General features: G+C 45.7%; 1 protein-coding gene across 1 annotated transcript in view; it reads right to left on the reverse strand.

Annotated features, from left to right (window-relative positions):
• The window catches only part of LOC133968614 (receptor-type tyrosine-protein phosphatase F-like), a 120324-nt gene that overhangs the window by 42481 nt on the left and 57785 nt on the right, over positions 1–20058 (reverse strand). Inside the window, exons 7-16 of the mRNA XM_062404762.1 lie at positions 18504–18773; positions 17058–17639; positions 16674–16807; positions 15788–15932; positions 12330–12635; positions 10109–10302; positions 5213–5239; positions 2021–2138; positions 1127–1699; positions 319–419 (exon numbers count right to left, since the gene is read on the reverse strand). Coding sequence (XP_062260746.1) covers positions 319–419; positions 1127–1699; positions 2021–2138; positions 5213–5239; positions 10109–10302; positions 12330–12635; positions 15788–15932; positions 16674–16807; positions 17058–17639; positions 18504–18773 — 2450 coding nt within the window. The remainder of the gene's footprint in view (positions 1–318; positions 420–1126; positions 1700–2020; positions 2139–5212; positions 5240–10108; positions 10303–12329; positions 12636–15787; positions 15933–16673; positions 16808–17057; positions 17640–18503; positions 18774–20058) is intronic.

Here is a 20058-nt window from a genome sequence, read left to right on the forward strand (position 1 = left end):
CGGATTGTGGCAGTGTAAAGTTAGACAAGCAGACTTGGCCGCATTGTGTTTGTTGCGTTGTTTCAGTAGGTTGAGTCTATTTTGCATCAAACATTTAGCATTTTGGTGGAAAGTAATAATGACAGTAATGGCTTTCCAATTAAAAAAATAAAGTATTGTATTTTCCTTTTTCAGTATTGAAAAAATGTTGATTTCACAATATTCAAACATAATAATTAAATGTATTGCAAAGTATAAAAGTAATTGATAAAGGTTTATTTCAATAGTGTTCAAGGTCAACTGTTCTACCTGTATTTAAGTATTTGGAGGGAGACTCACCTTGAAAGGCACTTGGGGTTTGTAGTTCGGTGGCAGGTCCCAGCTGAGAAGGACGGATGTTTTCATCACAGCCTTGACGCCGAAGTTTAGTGTTGGAAAATCTGGGGGTGGGAGAAAAAAAGTGTTTGATTAATATCTTAACTGAGACATCTTGTACACCACATTGTAATTTCTGTGTGTAATTGAATTTCACAGCAGTGTACAGCATGTAGCCCTCTCAGTAAACAATGTGAAGAACGAGACCAGGCTCGACAAGCCACTGGCAAGTTGATCAAGAAAATAGCCTTCATCTCCTTAAGCCTTCCACTTATTACACCGCTTCCACAACAAGATATATGCAACGAGCCGAACTCAACAACATGATTACAGAGAAATGTATACTGCAGTGGGAAAGGGCAACGTGTGTCTCAAAATAGGCATCACACACAACTGGTTATAAATAAAAAAAACATTACATTTATAAGATTATAAAAGAGGAGGTTCATGCCGCGTACGTGTTAGATTTGTGTGAAGTGGGAGGGAGGATGAGGAGGCATGGTAATGTGACTGCAGCGTGTAATGAGATTAGTACTCTAGAAATCAATAAACAGTGCTGTACAGTACTGAGTGGTAGATGAGGAAGACACGCGGCCGATAAAGACAAGAAAAAGAGTCGGTTAGTGAGCATCAGCAGGCGAGGCTCCAGTTCTCACTCACGAATGTACGCGGGGAGGGTTTGTATAAACTGAAAGGTGCAGCACTGATGTTATGTATTCAAATCAAATACCTCAGCTATGTGTATATACAAATGTTCCGGCAGTTGTCCTACCGTTGGACATGGTCCTGCTCTGAATGCTCGGGCTGAGGGGTCCCCCGCCCTTGCTGGTGTACGCCTGCACCCGGATGTCATAGGTGGTGTCAGGATTCAGGCCCAGGATGGTCATGTGCGTGTCCGAGGTGCGGTTGGTGCTGTTCTGCTGACTGTTAATGTCCCTGTACACCACCACGTAGTGCACGATTTTGCCGTTCCTCTCGGCCACCAGCGGCGGCTCCCAGGTCAGCTGGGTGCTGGCCTGAGTCAGGCCTGTTACTTGCAGGTTGAAGGGGAAGCCCGCGGGCACGTCCTCTGGGGTACTGATCTCCTTCACGTAGGCCTCGCCGATGCCTGCGCGATTGCGAGCACTGAGGCGGAAGATATAGGTCGCGCCTTTGTGCAGACTGGTGACAGTGTAGTGGTCGTCGATCTTCCTCAGTTCGCGGGAGGTAAAGGTTTCCTCGTCGGTGCGCTTGTACTGCAGCTGGTAGCCCATCAGCTCGCCCACCATCTCCTTGGGAGGCTGCCACTGGATCAGGGCGGTGTTTTCCATGGTGGTGCTGATCATCATGGTCGGCCTGCCTGGCACTGAACAACAAATTTAAGAAAACAACCAATGAATGAATTTTAGGATCTATTTCAAACTGCACTCAGATTTAAGAAGACAGTAAAACTGCCTGATACAACATCAGGAAGCTTAGAGGGAGCTATTACCATTGACACAGCATTTCTAGATATTATAGCGAACATATGTGAGGCTAACATACAGGTGATATAAAGTCTTCTAAAGATAACACTGTCTTGAATGAGGAAGACAGAGCTTTCAAGCCTAAAGGATAACACCACTGTATTCATTGTGCACAGGTGGCCCACAGCCAATCGTTTCTCATGATATAAACCAACTCTGACCTGCCCCCGTCGTGGTGATGACCTTAGATTTGCTACGGGCTCCATCCCCCTTGGTGGTGTACGCTGCCACAGTGACAGAGTACGTGGTCTCAGAATGCAGCCCGGCAATGATGGCCTCCTGCAAAATGAAAAACAAAAAACCACAAGATCAGAGGTTAAAAGGAATCAGTGAGCAGAATGACACCGCCTCAGTGGCATTCCGCCGCCCCCCCCAGGAACAAAAAGAGAGAGAAACCCTTTTCACACAAGCGCCTAGCCCCTAAAAAATCACACAGCACCAAAAGAAGCCATGATAGGATTAAAACCCCTTTCTCCATCCACTGGAGGCTTCTTGATCAATTTGCCTATTAGGAAAAAATATTAGGCATTCAATTACTTTGAAGGCGCACAGACACAGACACACACACACACACACACAGGACCAGGAACTTTTCTTAGTCAAGAAAAGCTCCTCACCCTGAGTCTTAAGGCACACGCATAACCCGTTAACCAACAAACCAACCACATGAACCAGAACGTCACCGGTGTGTCAGTGTTCGTGTCTGCTGCGTGGATAAGCACGAGATTATACCCAGAGGATTTTAGGATCATCACTACACTACCCACAAAACAGAGCACGTCTGACTGTGGGACGTGTTTTAAACTCTTCAACATTAATCTTAAAGATGAATAAACATCAGAAATTTTGTTTTTAAATCCTTAAAGTTACACTTAACGACCTCTGGATTCTCAAGTACGGTAAATAGTCACACAGCTCGAACACGAAAACAGACACACTGAGGTGGTTGAACCAATCAGTAACTCAGCAGTGAGGAACAAACAACTGCGGTAACACACTGTTATTGGTAACCTGCTGCAGTGCTGGCACTCACTTCACCAGACTGCATCAGACTGAATAAAAACACACCCACACACACTGAATTAAACACCCTGAGCTTAAACAAAGAACGTATGTAAACAGACACACACACGCATATGTGAACGCACATACTCACCTGTGTACATTATATGTACTGTATATAAATACACAACTTAATATACCAGTATGCACACACACACACACACACACAATGATACGTGCAGACGTGCACACACTCGATACAGAGAACAAATTAGCGCCTGTGGCTTGAGCACACACACTGGAGCTGCCTGTTTCTCACTGGGGCCACTGGGAGGACGAATGCACCGATGCCTAAGAGCCTTCCTGTTGGAACTTCCTGCAAACTTCCCACACCCTCGGTAAAATGGTATATGGCTCTACCCTAATGCTGTTTCTCCGACTAATGAAGTTTTAATTTCCTGACCATTGAAGAACATTGTCTATATAAGCCAGCCCTGTTTGACAATGGTTTTTACTGCCCCTCTCTTTAAGGGACATTCGGTGCTCCCACACTCCCCTTTGAGAGGGATGGGCAGGAAAATGCTAAATTACTGAATCATAAAACCATTTAAACTTTATGGAGAAAGTCTCATTACTTGAATCATACAAAATGGCTTTCACAGTCTCAGCCGAGGCAGCCGCAGACATCTTTTTCCTCCTTATTCTGGCAGGAACGAATCTGGTCCATTAACACTTTTAAAACTCAGCAGAAAAGGAAAAAAGCGGGGCTTCAAAGTTTCCTTCAGCGCAAATGCTTAGAGCAGCACCAAAGGGCATTAGAGAGATTATCAAGTCGACTAGTTATAGAAATGGATTCTTCTCTACAAGCCTCCCTACACCACGATCCTCACTGGGGTAGAACATGCCAGGGGAAAAATGGACAGCTTTGTTCAAACAAATACATTTGCTTCAGATAAGCTTTTGCCTAAGCCCAACATCTGATGTTCTCCATGTGTTGTTTGAATTAAACCTGCCATAATTATGTGAAAGATGAATATGGCTTCAATTCAATCAATTCTGTCCTCTGTGAATGAGCCGCGGGTCGACAAGACATGCTGTTGTTGCCACTGGTCTGCAGCTAGTCACACAGAATGATTTAACTGGCTCACAGGCTGCTATTGCCTAAACATGGCTGTTAAAGAAATAATACAGACGTGTGAACAGATGTCTTCCTCAGACGTCTCTGTCTGTCAGGTGTTAATCAACACATTTGGAGGAGAGGCAAGCCTGACTCACGCAATGTGGGTATAGCTGGAGGAATCTGGCCATGTGTGCCAGGCATCCAGATTTTTCTATTTAACTCAATGTCATCAGATAAATAAAATGATCTGCATGCGTCCCACTGGCTCACTTAGACATAAAGACAAAAAAAACCTATCTTGATATATAAACAGAAAGAGCATCCATCAACCTTTACGGGTGGTCTCCAATCGGATTAATCCCATTTCTATCTTTTCCTTCTTAAACAATCCATCTGCCCCAGTACGAATGCTGAAAACAGCGTTTGTTATTCTGGCAGGTTTTTCTATTGAATTTCTGACTGGGAACAGTAAGTAACTGCATTTAAGCTAGTGCAATCTGACGTCTGGGAAGTAATAAGCCATAACAAAGGGCTATGTGACAGCCATGGAACAGTGGGCTGCCATCCAGGCAAATGAAAAGAACATGAAAGGCTGGTGGCAATCTTGGAGATGTGTGGAGCTGATAAAACACACAGCTCCTCCCCTCAGATAGACATGTCATCTGGAACAGTGGGGGAGACAGCAGGTTAGGTGAGCCTGATTAATGTCAGTGCCGCACTCAGATAGTGACACACAGCCTTCGACTGCACCGTGCGCTCAGTGGGGGTGGGGGGGTGGGGTAGGGGATGGGGGGGGGCTCTGCATGGTCGCTCCAGTAAGTGCCTCCCATCCAAGTGACTGCCCAGCTGTTACTTCGAGTTGTCTTGCAGTAAAATGTTTAAATATTAGACGTGAATGCAATCAGCAGTGAAAAAAAAATCCTCATGCTCGGTGGTTGAAGTATCTCTTAGAGAACATCACACACACAGACACACACACACACACACACGCACACGAATATGAAAACCCGGAGCCATTAGAGCACACATCTCTTGCTGTGGTTATGATGGGGTTATGATCTGTCGCGAGGATTCACACCGAGTGGATTACAGGCACGGCTTGCACAGAAATAAACACACACAATTCATAATCCAAACACTCAAGCAAACACAAAACCCCCTGCAAAAAACGTCAGAGTGGATAAGGCCTGCCCTGCAAGACAACCCAGCAGCACACATGAGGGTTACTCACATGCTCGGTGGACTCCTCAATATTCCACTGATGAGAGAGAAGACACAGGACACAGGGTTGGGGAGAGAAATGAGTCAGAGACAACACAACAGACACGGAAAAAAAGCACTGGTCTTTTTTTCGCTCGGAGACAGATGAATGTTGGTGTCAGAGTCATGCAGTGTAAAAAACACAGAGAGAGTGTGATGGAAGAGAGGGAGTGGAGAAAAGAATGAAGACATGTTGAGTGGCATAAAACAAATTGTGTAACACGAGTTGAGCAATGATTGTGAAACTCAGTCCTGTTTATGATGCACTGCCTTGTTTCTCATTTTCCTATGAATCAAATAAAAACGTTCCCTTCCTCGGCTGCACAATCGCACTGGAAAAAAACTCTATCTCACTGGACATAAACCAAATGCAGAATCCATGAAATATCCCCTCTTTCGTACAAAAGTGGAGAGTGGGGCTTTTATTCATTATTTTTTAATATGTTTTCAAAATGTTGCTCCTTGCTGTGCTTGGCCGAGTGATTCCTGGGGGAAGTGAAAGCCCATTTCTGTGCCGTGGGGCTCCGTTGGTGCAGAGCGTGAAATCCTATTATCAGTGCCGCTATGCTAGCCCTGTGACATCAAACCCCATCGATGCAGAACGCCACTGCTGGCGTTTACCAGCAACTCGCTCTGCAGCTCGGCCTCTGCAGAGGCGCTCGCTGATGGGTGGCCTGGCTGACAAGGGGCAGTGGGGGTGGTGACACCGGTGACACTGATGAGGGACAAAAAGGAGACGGGAAGGATGGTTCGGGCCGAGGAGGAGCGGTGGGTGAGGGTGATGATGGAAAACATTTTGATTTGATCATTAGGGCGCGTGGCTGTTGTAACAGCTGCCGGTGAACCACTAGGGACACGAGATGGAGTGGATTAGTGAGTGATAATGCTGGGACATGAGGGGATGACGAGAGGAAGTGGGAGAAGTTACGAGACCAGAAACTGAATTTTAACCGTTGAGAATTCTACGTAATGAGCGAATTACCAACAAACACATTTTTCACCTACCCCTGGTGGTAGATCGAGGCAAGACGGTTTTCTTTTTACCATGATTTAGAGATCTCTGGGTCTCTTGACTCTCTAATACAATTAATGACATTTTGGTTGTTTTGCTCATTGCAGGAACAATCAGACGGCATTTGTTTAAATGTTAGGTTCATTTGAGGATTACCTGCAAAAATGAGAGCACCAATTATTTATCATTAGACATGTGCCCTTTAAGACAAGACAAAATGCTTTAAGGATCCTTGCTTTCCTCCTCATCTATAATCCCCTTCTCCTCCAGACTTTCACAAACACGGGGAACGAGCCCCACACACTGTTGATCCATTGTGCTTAAGAGAGACTGCGTTCATCATCCTCCCAGTGACTGTTGGGATATGAAAAGACAAAAGACCCTAGCTTCTCCTCCCAGCTCCCCGCGGATGGGTCTTTATCGCCAACTGGCTAACTGAAGCATGAGCTAGGACTCGGCGTGGTCCCTGCTGCAACTGGTCGAGACACCTGGTGCATCAGAATCTGCAGCCTCATGCTCCCCTGGCTTAGCGGGACATTAAAGAGTAGCATTTAAGAACAGCTGCTACTTAACTCCATGAATAACAGTTTGCGACGTGCCTAATTGCTTAATTTGTTTACCGTCGACTCCACACAGTATGTCAACAGATCAGCGAACATGGCTCACATGAGTCCCTATCTCATTTGGGCCTAATCCCTTTCTATTGCAACTTCTTGAGCTTTTCTGCTTTTATCCACGGGAGAATTATAAATTATCCCTCATTTATATTTCGATTGCCGACGCAAGCTGAAGACACATCATTGCTGATAAGGGTCATTTGTGGGAACGGAGCGGTATAATTTTGCAGACGGGCGAATGCAAATGTGATGACATGGGCTGAGATGTGTGGCTATTAAAATGGGAACGAGGAGGGAACGAGTGATGTGGAAGAGAAGGAGCTGTCATGATTGATGGAGTGCAGCAGGCTGAGGTGCTTCTTTCGCCCCCATTCCCATTCAACTCCAATCTGAAGGCCTCAGAGGTAGTGAAGCATTACCGTGCTTTCCTCGCGTGCACACAGACACACAAAAACACACCGACCACAAAATAACGCATGAGTGGTCAAACGAAATGAACCTGGAAAAAAAGGCAAACCTGTGCCGTAAAGCAAACGTGTGCAGAAAATGTATAGACGCTGGCTAATGACTTTAAACTCGATCATGCCATTTTGACCCAGGTTGTATGGATGACTGTATGAAAACAGGAGCCTGGAGGCTGCTGTGACTCCGCAGTGATGGAGTTGGCCATGTGGTGCGGTGGTGCCCACTCAGGGTCAGGCCACTTTTCCCAACAGAAATATGGCTGGAAAGGGGTCGATACCATCACACTGTCAACATGGCCTCTGGTTTAAATTTAGCAGGGAAATGAGGGCGCTGTGTGGGCTTCTGCTTGAAACGAAAAGAGGCGCTTAAACCGCCCACGCTCAGGCAAGCTTTCCTAGCTCTCCTCCCGGCATTTCAGCTAACCCTGAGAGAGTGTGAACCGGAGAGAAGGAGCCAGGAACAGTGAGACAAAGCAAAGGAGAGAGGTGGTACTGAATTTGACAGAAACCGCAATCAAACTTAGATTTTGTGATTGAAGTCTCTGGTATGTTGTCAATGCTGAAAACTCTGGATTCTCCTTTTCCTGCCGGCAGGCATGATGTGTATCCAATGCAGGTGAAAGGCTGGCTATGGAGCTCATTTCACAACACATTAGGTAAATTACTCAAAGAAACACTATGTAATGTGCCAAGATGGAAGAAAAGTGCCTTTTCTTTCCCATCAATTACAGGTGTGCGTTTGAGGGATTTGCGTGACTCAAGCATGAGTCATGAATCTTTTCAGCCAGCTGGAACGCCTACTACTATGTTGATATACGCTGAGCATGTTTGCTCACGTTATCTTCCTTGTTTTTCCCACTTGTTGTTGGGGTATGTGAATGGAAAGGTGATTTGAAAAAAGTAAAGGGATTGGTCTGAAACCAGTTTGTCAAACATGTACGATGGAGTGTCGGTGGACTGTGACATCTGGGCAGGTTCGTGCAGGTCGGTTACGCAGGGCCGTCCCGCAGAAAACAATTTGTTGAGGTGACGCCATCAAGGATAACCAACTCGCACGCAAGCCTCTGGTCATTACTCAACCGATTTCTCGGGAGTGCAAAAAGGCTGCTGAGAGAGAAAGGGAATGCAGATGGAGGGAGGGAGGAAAGAAAAACACTAGAAGGGAAGAGGTCTTCAGGTTTCTGCCTGGGGAGGGGACCGCGAGTTTGAGAGGTATCCTGGGCGCCAAACTGGAACATGAGAGCTATCCTGAACACCAAAGTGCAGCGTGTCTTTGTGTTTGCTGTGTGAACCCGGCACAAATGAGACATGGCGGGGTCTATTGTTTGCACAACAAGTTGGGTCATGTTCATGTTCAGTTCACTTTTCCCAACGCAAATCAAAGTCATGCCGAACATGTCGACATGAAGAAAACACTTCCAGGAAGACAAGCAGCCACCATGTTGTTCTGCTCTTCCAGACCAGAGGATGCTGCCCTGGCTGTCAAGCAATCCGCTGCAAAGTTAGATAACAACAACTAACTGTCGGAGAAAGGTGCCAGAAACTAGTGCTGTGAAACAAAGGTGTTGGACTGGGACTCTTATACAGTTATTCAGCATCTTAAATTCACTCAATGTTCATGTTGTGCCCAGAAATGAATATTGAGTCTCAGGTGAGTTGACTTGAGTCACTTAACAACTTTGTTTTCTTCTTGTACTTATCACTCACGGCCCTGTCACACAACTGAACTCCTACTTTGCATCACTTGGGATTTACCACACATGACACATCGTATCAAGGTGACTTTGACAGGGCTTCCTCTTCTGTAGAGATAAGATAAGAGACAGTGGGGAGTTGGGTGTGGGGGGTTACCAACACAAATGAGGGTTAATAGCTCCACTCAAGGACACAGCAGTGTGCACTGCCTGGAATCTGAACCAGCAACCTGCCATTCTCCCTGCAGCTGCTGCTCAGTATTTATCAGCAAACATACAATGCTGCTCTGTTTTTTTTTTTCTTCCTGTGATGTTCCTGCAGCCAGAGAGTGTGTACTTGTTCAAATTAGATGTTTTTGTTGGAGGCCATCCAGGGTGCGAGTGAATGCGTGTTCGCGCAAATGTTACTCCCGGCAAACAATCAGAGAAAAGGCTCTTAAGCTGGTCTCCCCTCGCCCAAAGAGCGGGAAAAGTAAGAGTAGGGTTTTGGGCTTTAAGATATTCATGAATCTGTGAGTCCTTCTTAAGGATTACAATCTCTCAGCCATCTCACGACGTTGCACAGCTTTGGGGCGATTCAGAGCCGCCTGCATTAATGTGTAAAGGACGGCGTCAGGAAAATAACTCTAATTTATAAACATGGTAACAAGGCAGTGCATATGTATTACTGCTAAACTCGCAACGAGAGGTGCATTGATTCCGCTAAGCCCCGTCCTGATGTAACACATATAAAATATTTAATAGCTATTACTGTAGAATTAGAATGGATCTTGTTACGACAGCTAATCCAAAGCTTTAGGAGCAGGGTACCAATTTAGAGTCGAATGTCACATGTGGAGAAAGATGGAAAAAAAAAGAGGGGCGGAGGAGAGTGTGTATGTGTGTGGTGGAGGGGGGGCTACTGCAGTCGACAGTAAGAAAATTCCATGTGTGTCACCCAGTATGGGGGAAATGAAGTGTGAACTCGGAGAATAGGGGAGCGGTGGAGAATGAAAATAATGGGAAACGATCATAAGACAGATACAGCGAGTGAAAGGGAGACAGAGAGAGACTGGACAGAAGTGAGACATCATCCAGTACCTGTGCCTCTGGCAGAGCAACGTCCATGATGTTAGGCTGGCCTCGAGGTTCGCTGTTTTCCAGCCGGGAGAAGATGACCTGGTATCCTCGGATTTGGCCGTGTTGCTTCCCCGGCAGCGGCGGCTTCCAGGTGACCCGGATGGCTGTGGAGTTTATGGCCTCGACCTCCAGCTTCCTGGGGGGTGCTCCTGGCACTGGAATCAAGAAAAGGGGGAGAGGGACGGAGGCAGATTGCAAGAGTAAGACAGACAGCAGAGAGAACAACTCAACATTGCTATAGCTTTGTTGAGAAGACCCCTCATTAGGCCAGCTTTGCTTTTCCACACTGAGCCAAACAAAGCCAGAATAGCGCTGCTCCAGGGTCTGATTTTAGAGAGTATGATGGCACTCTGGAATCAGAGGCGTGACGTGTAACGCAACAGCTTCCGATCTGTTCTGCCTCGCCAGTTCTCCCTTCTGCACAGACATCGATGTGCTTCTGTGACTACATCTGCTGCAGGCATAAAGGCAACGATGCCCCCCCCCCCCCCCCCCCCCCCCCCCCCACTCCCCCATTTACACAGAAATGGAAGACAAAATAAAGGTTTAACATTCCCGCCTAAAACAAGTGCTGTGAAAACGGGGCTAGTGAGGGAGGGAGGAACGAGCTAAAATATGTCGAGCTAGTGTTTTTCCCTAAGTTCCATGTGTTTTGTGATGAGGAGCCAGAACTATCAAAATAATGACTCCTGAGATTTTTATAGACTCTGGTGCTCATGTAGCAGGAAGTGCGACAAGAACTGGCCATGAATCAAAATGATCTCCACTCAAATTCAGACCCTCTGTGACGGCCGTGTCCCGAAAACACCCCATGCGGTACAGCATGGGGTCTAGCGATGTCTGTAATGTCCTTAATTCCGGTATGAAATTAGCTGTGTTGCAGCAAACTTCAAACACATTAATTATAGACGATTCCTCTCTGAGGAGCAGCCGCTCTCGATCACACTGCAAACAAAACGAGGAAGGAGTGAAAAAACGGAGGAAAGGAGGGAGCGATGTGTTCCACTTCTCCTCCTTGGAACAGAAGAAAGAAAATAAGAAAAGCATTTAAACAGTGAGCAAAGTATCGCCGAGCCGAGGCCTGGGGGTGATTTCAACCTGCCACGGATGCAAAGTCTTAAAGCTTAAAAGAAGAAGCTTGAAGAGGAGAAAAAAAGAGAAGTTGACCCCATTCTCCAACCACCGCTGCCTTAATAACTCATAATTGATCAACAGGACAAAGAGAAATGTGCAGTGGAAGTTGAAGAGAGCGAAGAGAAACAGTGACAACAGCCGAGAGCGAGAGTCTGAGAGCACTCTGCTTCAGGAGAGGTGTCTACGGAGTCAAACAAGGGCCCCTCATATTTTGAGCTGATGAAATGATCCGTCACAAATAATCTCACACCCTGCAGATGTTTACAACCCATTGTGTGTGCGTGTGTGTGTGTGTGTGTGTGAAGAATATATACATGTGTGTGAATGTGTTAATTTGTGTGTGTAGCTGTAGAGAAGTTAGATTCCCAGTATAATTTCTACGGTAATGATTCACAAAGTTTCACAGACTGATGCACACATTTCCTATCTGAGCCAATCGGGACGTTACCCTCTGACCGTTCAATCAGTCAACCGTCCAATTGGATCAGAAGACTTCAGGTGCAATGAGCTTGTCAGGAGGAGAAGCATTCAGCTCCATCAGCGCACATTGTTTCAGCCGCGTGTTCTTTGTGAATTAACACAAAACACTTGTGTTTACTGGGAACCATCTACGAGGTTACGTGACAGTGTTGTTTTCTTGCTGTTTCGTGCTCGATCACATTCAACCTCCTGACACCGAGGCCACATGTTAACGAAGGAAATCAATTATTTGCTTTGAAGTAGTTTATTGAAAGAGTAAAAATACAACTTTCACAGTATTTTTAACCAAATAAAAGTCATAGAGGGATAATATTATGACACCAGCACTGAGTTTTTAAACAGCTTCACATTTAGCAAAAAACTTCTAAAGTGCTGGGAGCAGAGCCTACAGAGCTTTTTAACATATATGTAATTACGTCTGTGCAAACATGCCTATATGTGAATTAATTTGATACATGCATACAAAGTGTGATATACAATTGCATGGTGTGAGATTTGTGAAATTTCTTTCATACACTCTATGTTAAGTATTAGAAACCCTCATGTCTCTCAACAGGTGTCAACATACCATCCTCTTTGGTTTTCATCTTCACTGGGGCACTTTCAGGGCCCGGGCCCACATCAGTGTGTGCCCTCACCCACACCTGATACTCAGTCCACTTCTCCAGGCCCACCATCACATAGCTGGTGGCGTCTGCACCGATGCCAGTCACGTCGTGCCGCTCTGTGTCCTCTCCAGCCAGGCCCTGGTAGCTGACTGTGTAGCGCACAATGGCGCCGTGGCGGCTAGCGGCAGGTGGTGCCACCCAACTCACCTTGAGACTGGTGGAGCTCAGGCTGACCAGGTGTACCTCTTGAGGGGGAGCGGACGGGGCTGCAGGGAGGGTAGGAGGGGGGGAGCAAAACCACACGGAGGAGGGGCATGGATCAAGCAAACGAAAAAAGAAACTAAACACAAGCAAACTTAAGGCAAAACTGTGGAAGCTGTTTGTACAGTGGTCAATATAAAAATAAAATGTCAATATACGTATCAGGTTATATAAGAAAACTGAAAGTGCTAATTTATTGCATTGGACATCTCTATAATTATATAAAGTAATTATATAATACTGCTATTGTGATTATTTAAGTTTATTTAAAAGTAAACAAAGCTGGGTTTAGGATACATGTGTCTACCAGTCTAAGTCTTAGTCTTAGTTCAATGTCCAATCAATCTATTTCATATTAAAGACATCTTCTCTGGATGCAGACTGTAGTTGATAAATTCAATAATATTAGACTGCAAAAGCCAATATGACATTTCATTTTTATGCTGAATACAAACAGCTTCCATACTAAACAGGGTGCTGCCTCTGGACTGAGAGACTGGCTTCAAAAACACATTACCGGGGCTACTGCTGAAGCTGTGTTTGGCACTGAATTTATGCGAGAGGCCGTGAAACTACAGGGTGAAGTGAACAAAACACAAAATGTGCCGAAATCTTACAAGGCAGCGTTATTTTTTTTTAATAAAGACGTGATTTGCCCTTAATCGCCCTCTCTGCTGCCTCTCTCAGGGCTCAGAGGAGGCAGTAAACTGACCATAGATGTGCCCTTGTGTGAACAAACGCTTAACCGTGTTAAACGGCGTTCACACATCAATGTCGAAGCCCTGAGTTTCCTAACAGTGGTGTCAGACCCGGTCAGAGCCGCTGCTGAGATACACTGAGCTACTACTGAGGTTATATATACATAAAGCTGTAATTTCATAATCAGCAGCTACAATTTAAGCCGCTGTTATTATTATTATCATGATTATTATTACAAATTCTCATTTTTTGGGGGACGTTACATTTCTTTGGACTCAGTTATAGCCTGTCTACCTCATCCTGTTACATTTTATAATCATAAACTCTTCTGGTGCGCGCCCCCAGAGATTGAGTTGGCAATCTCGTGCTACACCTCCAGTCTGGAATAATAGGATTACCAACAAAAAAAAAAAAATATTTATCAGATTTAAACTAGATTCAATTATTATTCAAATTACAGCTTAAAAAGGCAGTAAGGAAAACATGTCATCTCTCAAGTCCAGAGGTAAAAGCAGAAAATAATAAACAATTCTAAAATGGAACACAAGTACAACACAGAAAACAAACTGAAAAGCATTCATGAATTCCATGCATCTAACACAATCACAAACTTGTTCAACTCGACTATAAAAAAAAGGGGATAAAATGAGAAACTGAGGAAAGGGGAATTCGAGGCCGGGGTTTCTCACAAAGCATGCCCATGAAATGTCTCTTCTAATCAGCAGAGCAGTGGACAGTGAGCTCAGATGCAAATCCAATAAACTAATGTTAGGACATGGAGCTCTACCTTCTCAGTATATTAAGGCTTAACAAAAGAGAAGAGAGTCACATCAGGTGGTCACTGATCCACGAGAGAGAAAACTATCAAGACCTGAGAACACTGTGTGTTTCTGTTTATCACAACAATGCAGATGAATCGCTCAGGATGTGTAGAAATCCAGGTCCTGGTGAATAATGTGATGGATGAGGGGATGGAGTACACCCCCCCCCTCTGAGATAAAGTCCAATACCTAACTCTTTAGGTTAAAGTTATATATTTATTTTTGTTTCTCAAATATTGATCTCTTTTTATTGCTCAACGGTAATGGTTAACACTAAACCCTAATATACAATTACTCATGTATACTTGTTGTTCAAGGTTTGTATAACTGATGAGAAGGTCTGATTGCTTCTAATTTCTCACGATGGAGATAAGGTTTGTTCATAGTTGTATTTTACTTATATAATTTCTCATTCAGTTTTAGGTAAACTCTCATGGGACTTGTCCACCTGTCGAGTCTCTTCCCTGAGAGGTAGAGTTGCAGTTTGAATAAAGCTCAGTTTTGTTCAGTGCTCTGAATCCTAATAAAAAACAAAAGTGAACATTTGAAATGCAGCACTTTGAAAAAAAATGTCCCTCTGTCCCACCGTCTGTTTGCTGCTGAGCCTTCCCGAGGCTTCGCTGCACAGCGTCCTACCGTCACATGTAAATCCAAATTGTGTGACCTTGTTGCTGCGGCTGGCAGGAGGCACGAGGACACAGGCTCATCACGTCTCTTGATCTTGATTGACGGTTATGTAACTCTGGGGTTGGCAGAGGTGTTAGATTTTCAATGATTTTGTCTGTCCCGATTGGGGGGGTGTTTTTAAAAAGACATATCCATGCACCCAGTTCCGATCTTTTCTATTCTAATGGTGCAGCCACAGCAATTACGCTCCTGACTGGAAATGGATTTTAATGTGAATTGTAACCGTCCATCTGTTATTTTGGAATTTCTTCGACACCATTGAATAGTTGTCTTTGTGCAGAAAAATACACAAATATAACTTTAGTTTTTTTTTTAATTACAGTCTTACGGTTTAAGGTGTTCCCTGCTAAGTAGAACACAGTGTGTACCAACAGTAATACGTGTTATTACACACTTCTTTTGCGAGTATCACACTGTTTACCAAATCATAAGTTGCAGAAGGTGCAATTATTCTTTTTTATTTTGAACCTCCTTATTTCTGAACAAGCAAAAACATCAGCAGGGAGGTGGCAGAGGGACATTTTGGGTGCATTCTCTGTAAAAGCACATTATGACATGAGGTTAAATAACGCAGCCCCGCTCACAAATGTATGACCAGGACACATTAAACGTACCTTTGACAGTGACTAGGGTGCCTGCCCTCACATAGACGGACAGGAGGGTTAGTGTTGGTGACAGAGGGCAGGTGGTGGAAGGGTGAGGCTGGCAGCGACGGCTGCACTGTCAGCACTTAACTGTATGTCGTGCTGAAATTGACTTGACATTCAAGTTGCCCACAATCTCTGTTTTTTAAGCTCCATGAAAGTCAACTTTGTGCTGCTCTGAGGATGATGACCTTAATCTGTGTCAGCCGGCTGTGGGTGACCGTCACCGTACGAAATCGCTGGTTAGTGGACGAGGAGGAGAGGAAGTCAGTGGAGAGGAAGGAGGAGAAGATGGTTGGAACTTACTGGACTGGGCGGTGCGGGCCTCCACGGGCTGTGTGTAAACGCCTAAACCCATCTCAGAACGGGCGGCCAGCGAGAAGCGGTACAAGGTGTCAGGCTTCAGAGCGTCCACGGCGTGAGAGCCCGCCGGGTTGAAGGTCACGTGTATCTGTGAGGGGGGGAGAGTCAGACAGAACCTTTCTGATGAATTACAATCAAAGACAGTTAAGTGGCTTCACATCTTGAGCTACAGGAATAATAATCTTGGACTAAACTGCTGGTTCTCCTACTCTCATGCAGCTACATTTGAGAGCATCTCACACCCAAAAAAAAACAATTTGTCCTCTGGTTGGTGCAGTGGTCCAGCAGAGTTGAATGAAGGGCAACAACGCTGCGAGACAGCACTGAACAACTGGGCTGTCTGTTACAATACTGAATCTTTCTCATCAGCTGGGGAGCTGACTGCAGAACTACAATAACACTTCTCAGCCGAGGCTCCCCCATTCAGAGAAATTGCATCATAACAGGCGAGATTCATTTGTCTTCATTCGCACAGTAAAATATGAGACGACCACAAATGAGACGGAGACAGACAGAGACACAGACAGATATATATATAGATGGATAGATATATAGATAGATAGATAGATAGATAGATAGATAGACAGACAGACAGACAGACAGACAGACAGACAGACAGACAGACAGACAGACAGACAGACAGACAGACAGACAGACAGACAGACAGATAGACAGACAGACAGACAGACAGACAGACAGATAGATAGATAGATAGATAGATCGATAGATCGATAGATAGACAGATAGACAGACATACAGAGATAGATTCAGTGTGTGGTAGAGAGAATCAGGTCATGAAATAATTATAACTTTGTGTTGTTATTCTAACCTTGTCGTCTGAGCCAGCCTCCCAGTACTGCAGCTCATACTTTGTGATGGGGCCCTGCACTGGCCACAGCCATGTTAGCATGATGCGGGTGTCCAGCTCGGCTTCGGCCTCGAAGCTGGACGGCTGCGCAGGGACTGGGTGCAGAGGGGAGAGGGGATAGAGGTTAGAATAAATAAAAGAAAAAAAAGCCTAATGTCAATATTAAAAACAACATCCCAAAAACTGATTGTATAGTAAGGCTTCTGTAAAATAATATAATACATGCTTAGTCTAATTTAAACCATATCTCAAGTTATATGAAAGTATATTTGATACAAAATAAGGAAAGACATTTTTAAACCACACATTAACACACAGGACCATTAACAGTGGCTGGGTTCTCACCTCCCTGCTGCGTTTTCACTTGCAGGACGTCAGAGGGGGGTCCGTCCCCGACAGAGGTGAAGCCCAGCACCCGCAGGCTGTACGTGATATCCGGAGTCAGGCCGGAGATGGTGGTCAGACTGCTGTCATCTGTGTTGTGCTTCTGCCAGGCGCTGAGCGGGGCCGTCAGGTCCGAGCTGTAGTACACTCGATAGCCCCTGATCTGCCCATTGGGTTCCTCGGGCGGTTCCCACTGGACCAGCATTGTGCTGGCACTTAGCATGCGCGCCTGGACGTGCAGCGGAGGTGAGGAGGGGGCCTGTTCACCGGTGCGGGTCTCGACTGGGTCGCTGGGCGGCCCGCGGCCTATGTTGTTGACAGCCATGACCCGGAACTCATACTCGGAGTAGGGGCTGAGTCCGCCGATGCTGTAACGGGTGGTCGCCACACCTTCCACTTCCTGGAAGCCATTGTCTGAGGACTTGGCTTTGTATTGGATCATGTAGTAGGACACTGGTTCTGGGTTTCCGGAGTCCCAGGTGAGTGTCACACTGGTGGCTGTGGTCTCTGTCACAATGAGGGAGGCTGGGGGCTTTGGCAGGGCTGAGGAGTGAGAAGCAGGGCATTAGCTTGGAAATCAGAAATTGCCTTTTAGGACTTGTGGGTTATTTGATAAAAAAAATTGGATGTCTGACACATTTGACAGCATAACTCTCAGAATCCACACATTACGGATGAATTCGCTCTTGTGGAGAAAAGACATGACTCCATAATGCTTCGCTCTGTAAGTCATCGCACTGAAATGATTGTTTTATAAGCTAATCCTTATAGTACTCTCAGCAGCCATTATCCCCAAATGAAAAGAAAAGCTAGACTGAAATCACAATTTTGTGTTTTATATCCGGCCGGGGCCATTACAAACAATATGAGAAAATTGCAAGAGGGGTTCCTGTTGTGACTGAAGGACAATGGGGGGGGAAAAACAGGGTATCTTCATTATGATTTCCTTGAAGATGGGGGGTGGGGGCTGTAATGCGGCGGTCCCTCTAAATGGCTGTGACATTCAGTGTATCGATCAGCTGAGTGGAAAGTGGGATCAATTTTTACGACAACTGATAAGAGAGGCTGCAGCGGGTAGACAACACAGTCACATCGGCACAGACACACACAGGCTGGGAAAAGCCACATTCGCACAAACACTCACAAAAAAAGAACTGAACCAACATGAAGACAGAGATGCATAAAAGACATCGATGCTCATTGACAAAGAGACTGTGAACAGCAGCAGCATGTCATTTTTACCTCCGAGTATAAATAAAAACCACAGATGTTTAAGTTGAATTGACTTAAGTGGTTTGTTTTGTTCTTATTACATTTCTGAATCGTATCTGGATTTTGAATCTGAGGCTCAAATGAACAGAATTCCCATTAGAGGCAGGATCCTCAGAGGAAGCCTGACCCTCTCACCTTTGACAGTGACCTGGGCGGTGGCCTCGATGATGCCCAGAGAAGAAATGGCCACACACGTGTAGTTGGCCGACACGCGGATGTTTGTGACCTCCAGCACGTTGCGTCCCAGCGGCATCTCCTCCTCCTTGGTCAGCTCCACCTGGCCCGTCGTCCACTTCACGTAGGGCATCGGAGAGCCCACGGCCACGCACGTCAGGTTGATGCTGCCGCCTGGCATCACCTCTTGGTTGGTGGGCGGGATGGAGAATCTCGGTGGGACTCTTCGCACTACAGAAAGCAACAGGACAAAGGAGTGAGTACGTTGGATGTGTAAGGTGAATTTATAGTTCAATGCTAAACTCCGACTCAAAACAGCTGACAAAATGGAGGGCTGATTGCTTTTGTCCGAGTGTGTGGGCGAGCACAATGGGAATAATAGGACTGTCACAAGATGGCTGTGGAAACTCCACAAGAAAAACTTAAGAGGGGGGCGTTTTATCCGCTTGCCTACAAAAACAGAATATAATGAGAAAAATAGCCCAGTTTTTGCTGGAGACTATGTCTGGCCCTCTTTTGTCAGAGTGTCAAATGGTGGCGAGAGTTGCATCACTGAGGGACCCTGCGGAGATGGCATTGTTTGATTTCTCCTCCTGCTCCCTCTCGCTGGCTCCTTCTGCTCAGCCTGTCGTTCGCCCTCGCGCTCTCTCTCTCTCTCTCTCTCTCTTTGTGCAGTTCCTGATATGCAGATAGGCTGACATTAAAAAGGGGTTCCCATGGAGACACGAAGGGCCCGGTAGACGTCGCCAGGGACAAGGCGAACACCGATGCAGAGACTGAGAAGCTGGCCCACAATAAACAGGCAGCCGGCATTTACATACGACTTGTTTTCTAAATCTAAATAAAGACACCCAGGCAATGCTTATACACTTAAAGATCTTCCTCTGGTACGTTTTGGGCAACGACAGCCAACTTGCCTGACACGGTAAAGCCAACAAAAACTAACTTGACGCTGCTGTGTGAAGATCCATCAGTGTCAGACCTGTTGGATTTATGACATGCTGAACACTGCCGTAGTGTGCGGCTGTGACATGCAGGAAGGAGGAGCTCTGACTTCTTTGACCTTGATTGTGTTCGAAAGTGAGGCCAAGCCAAACATTAAGCTCCCGAGTGAGAAGCCGTTATTGCCACCTCACTACTTGCTGCTTGTATGTATTCAAAACATCGAGGCATGGAGGTCTCCCTGCAGGATTCATGCTGCTTGTTTCCCTTAATGCACAAACAACATCTCTGTGTCTCTCTAGAAAAAAAAAAAAAAAACCTCAGTGTAATTGCTCTTTTGCACCGGCCCCCATGAAAATGGATTTTAAAATGCGAGGCTCCCTCCACCTTCCCTTACCGCTCCCCCCCACCCAACCTACCCTTCACCCCTCCCTCTCCTCCTGAATCTAATTTGAACCGGAACGTCATTACAGCCATGCTTGTTATTCCCCCTCATTATGTGGTGAAATGGAAAAACACAAAAGCACGTTTTGAGATTCCAGTCAGGAAGAAGGCAGGTTCTCGTGGACAGCGC

Source organism: Platichthys flesus, chromosome 14 (assembly GCF_949316205.1).
Source record: "Platichthys flesus chromosome 14, fPlaFle2.1, whole genome shotgun sequence".
In the NCBI taxonomy this organism is placed as follows: Eukaryota; Metazoa; Chordata; class Actinopteri; order Pleuronectiformes; family Pleuronectidae; genus Platichthys; species Platichthys flesus.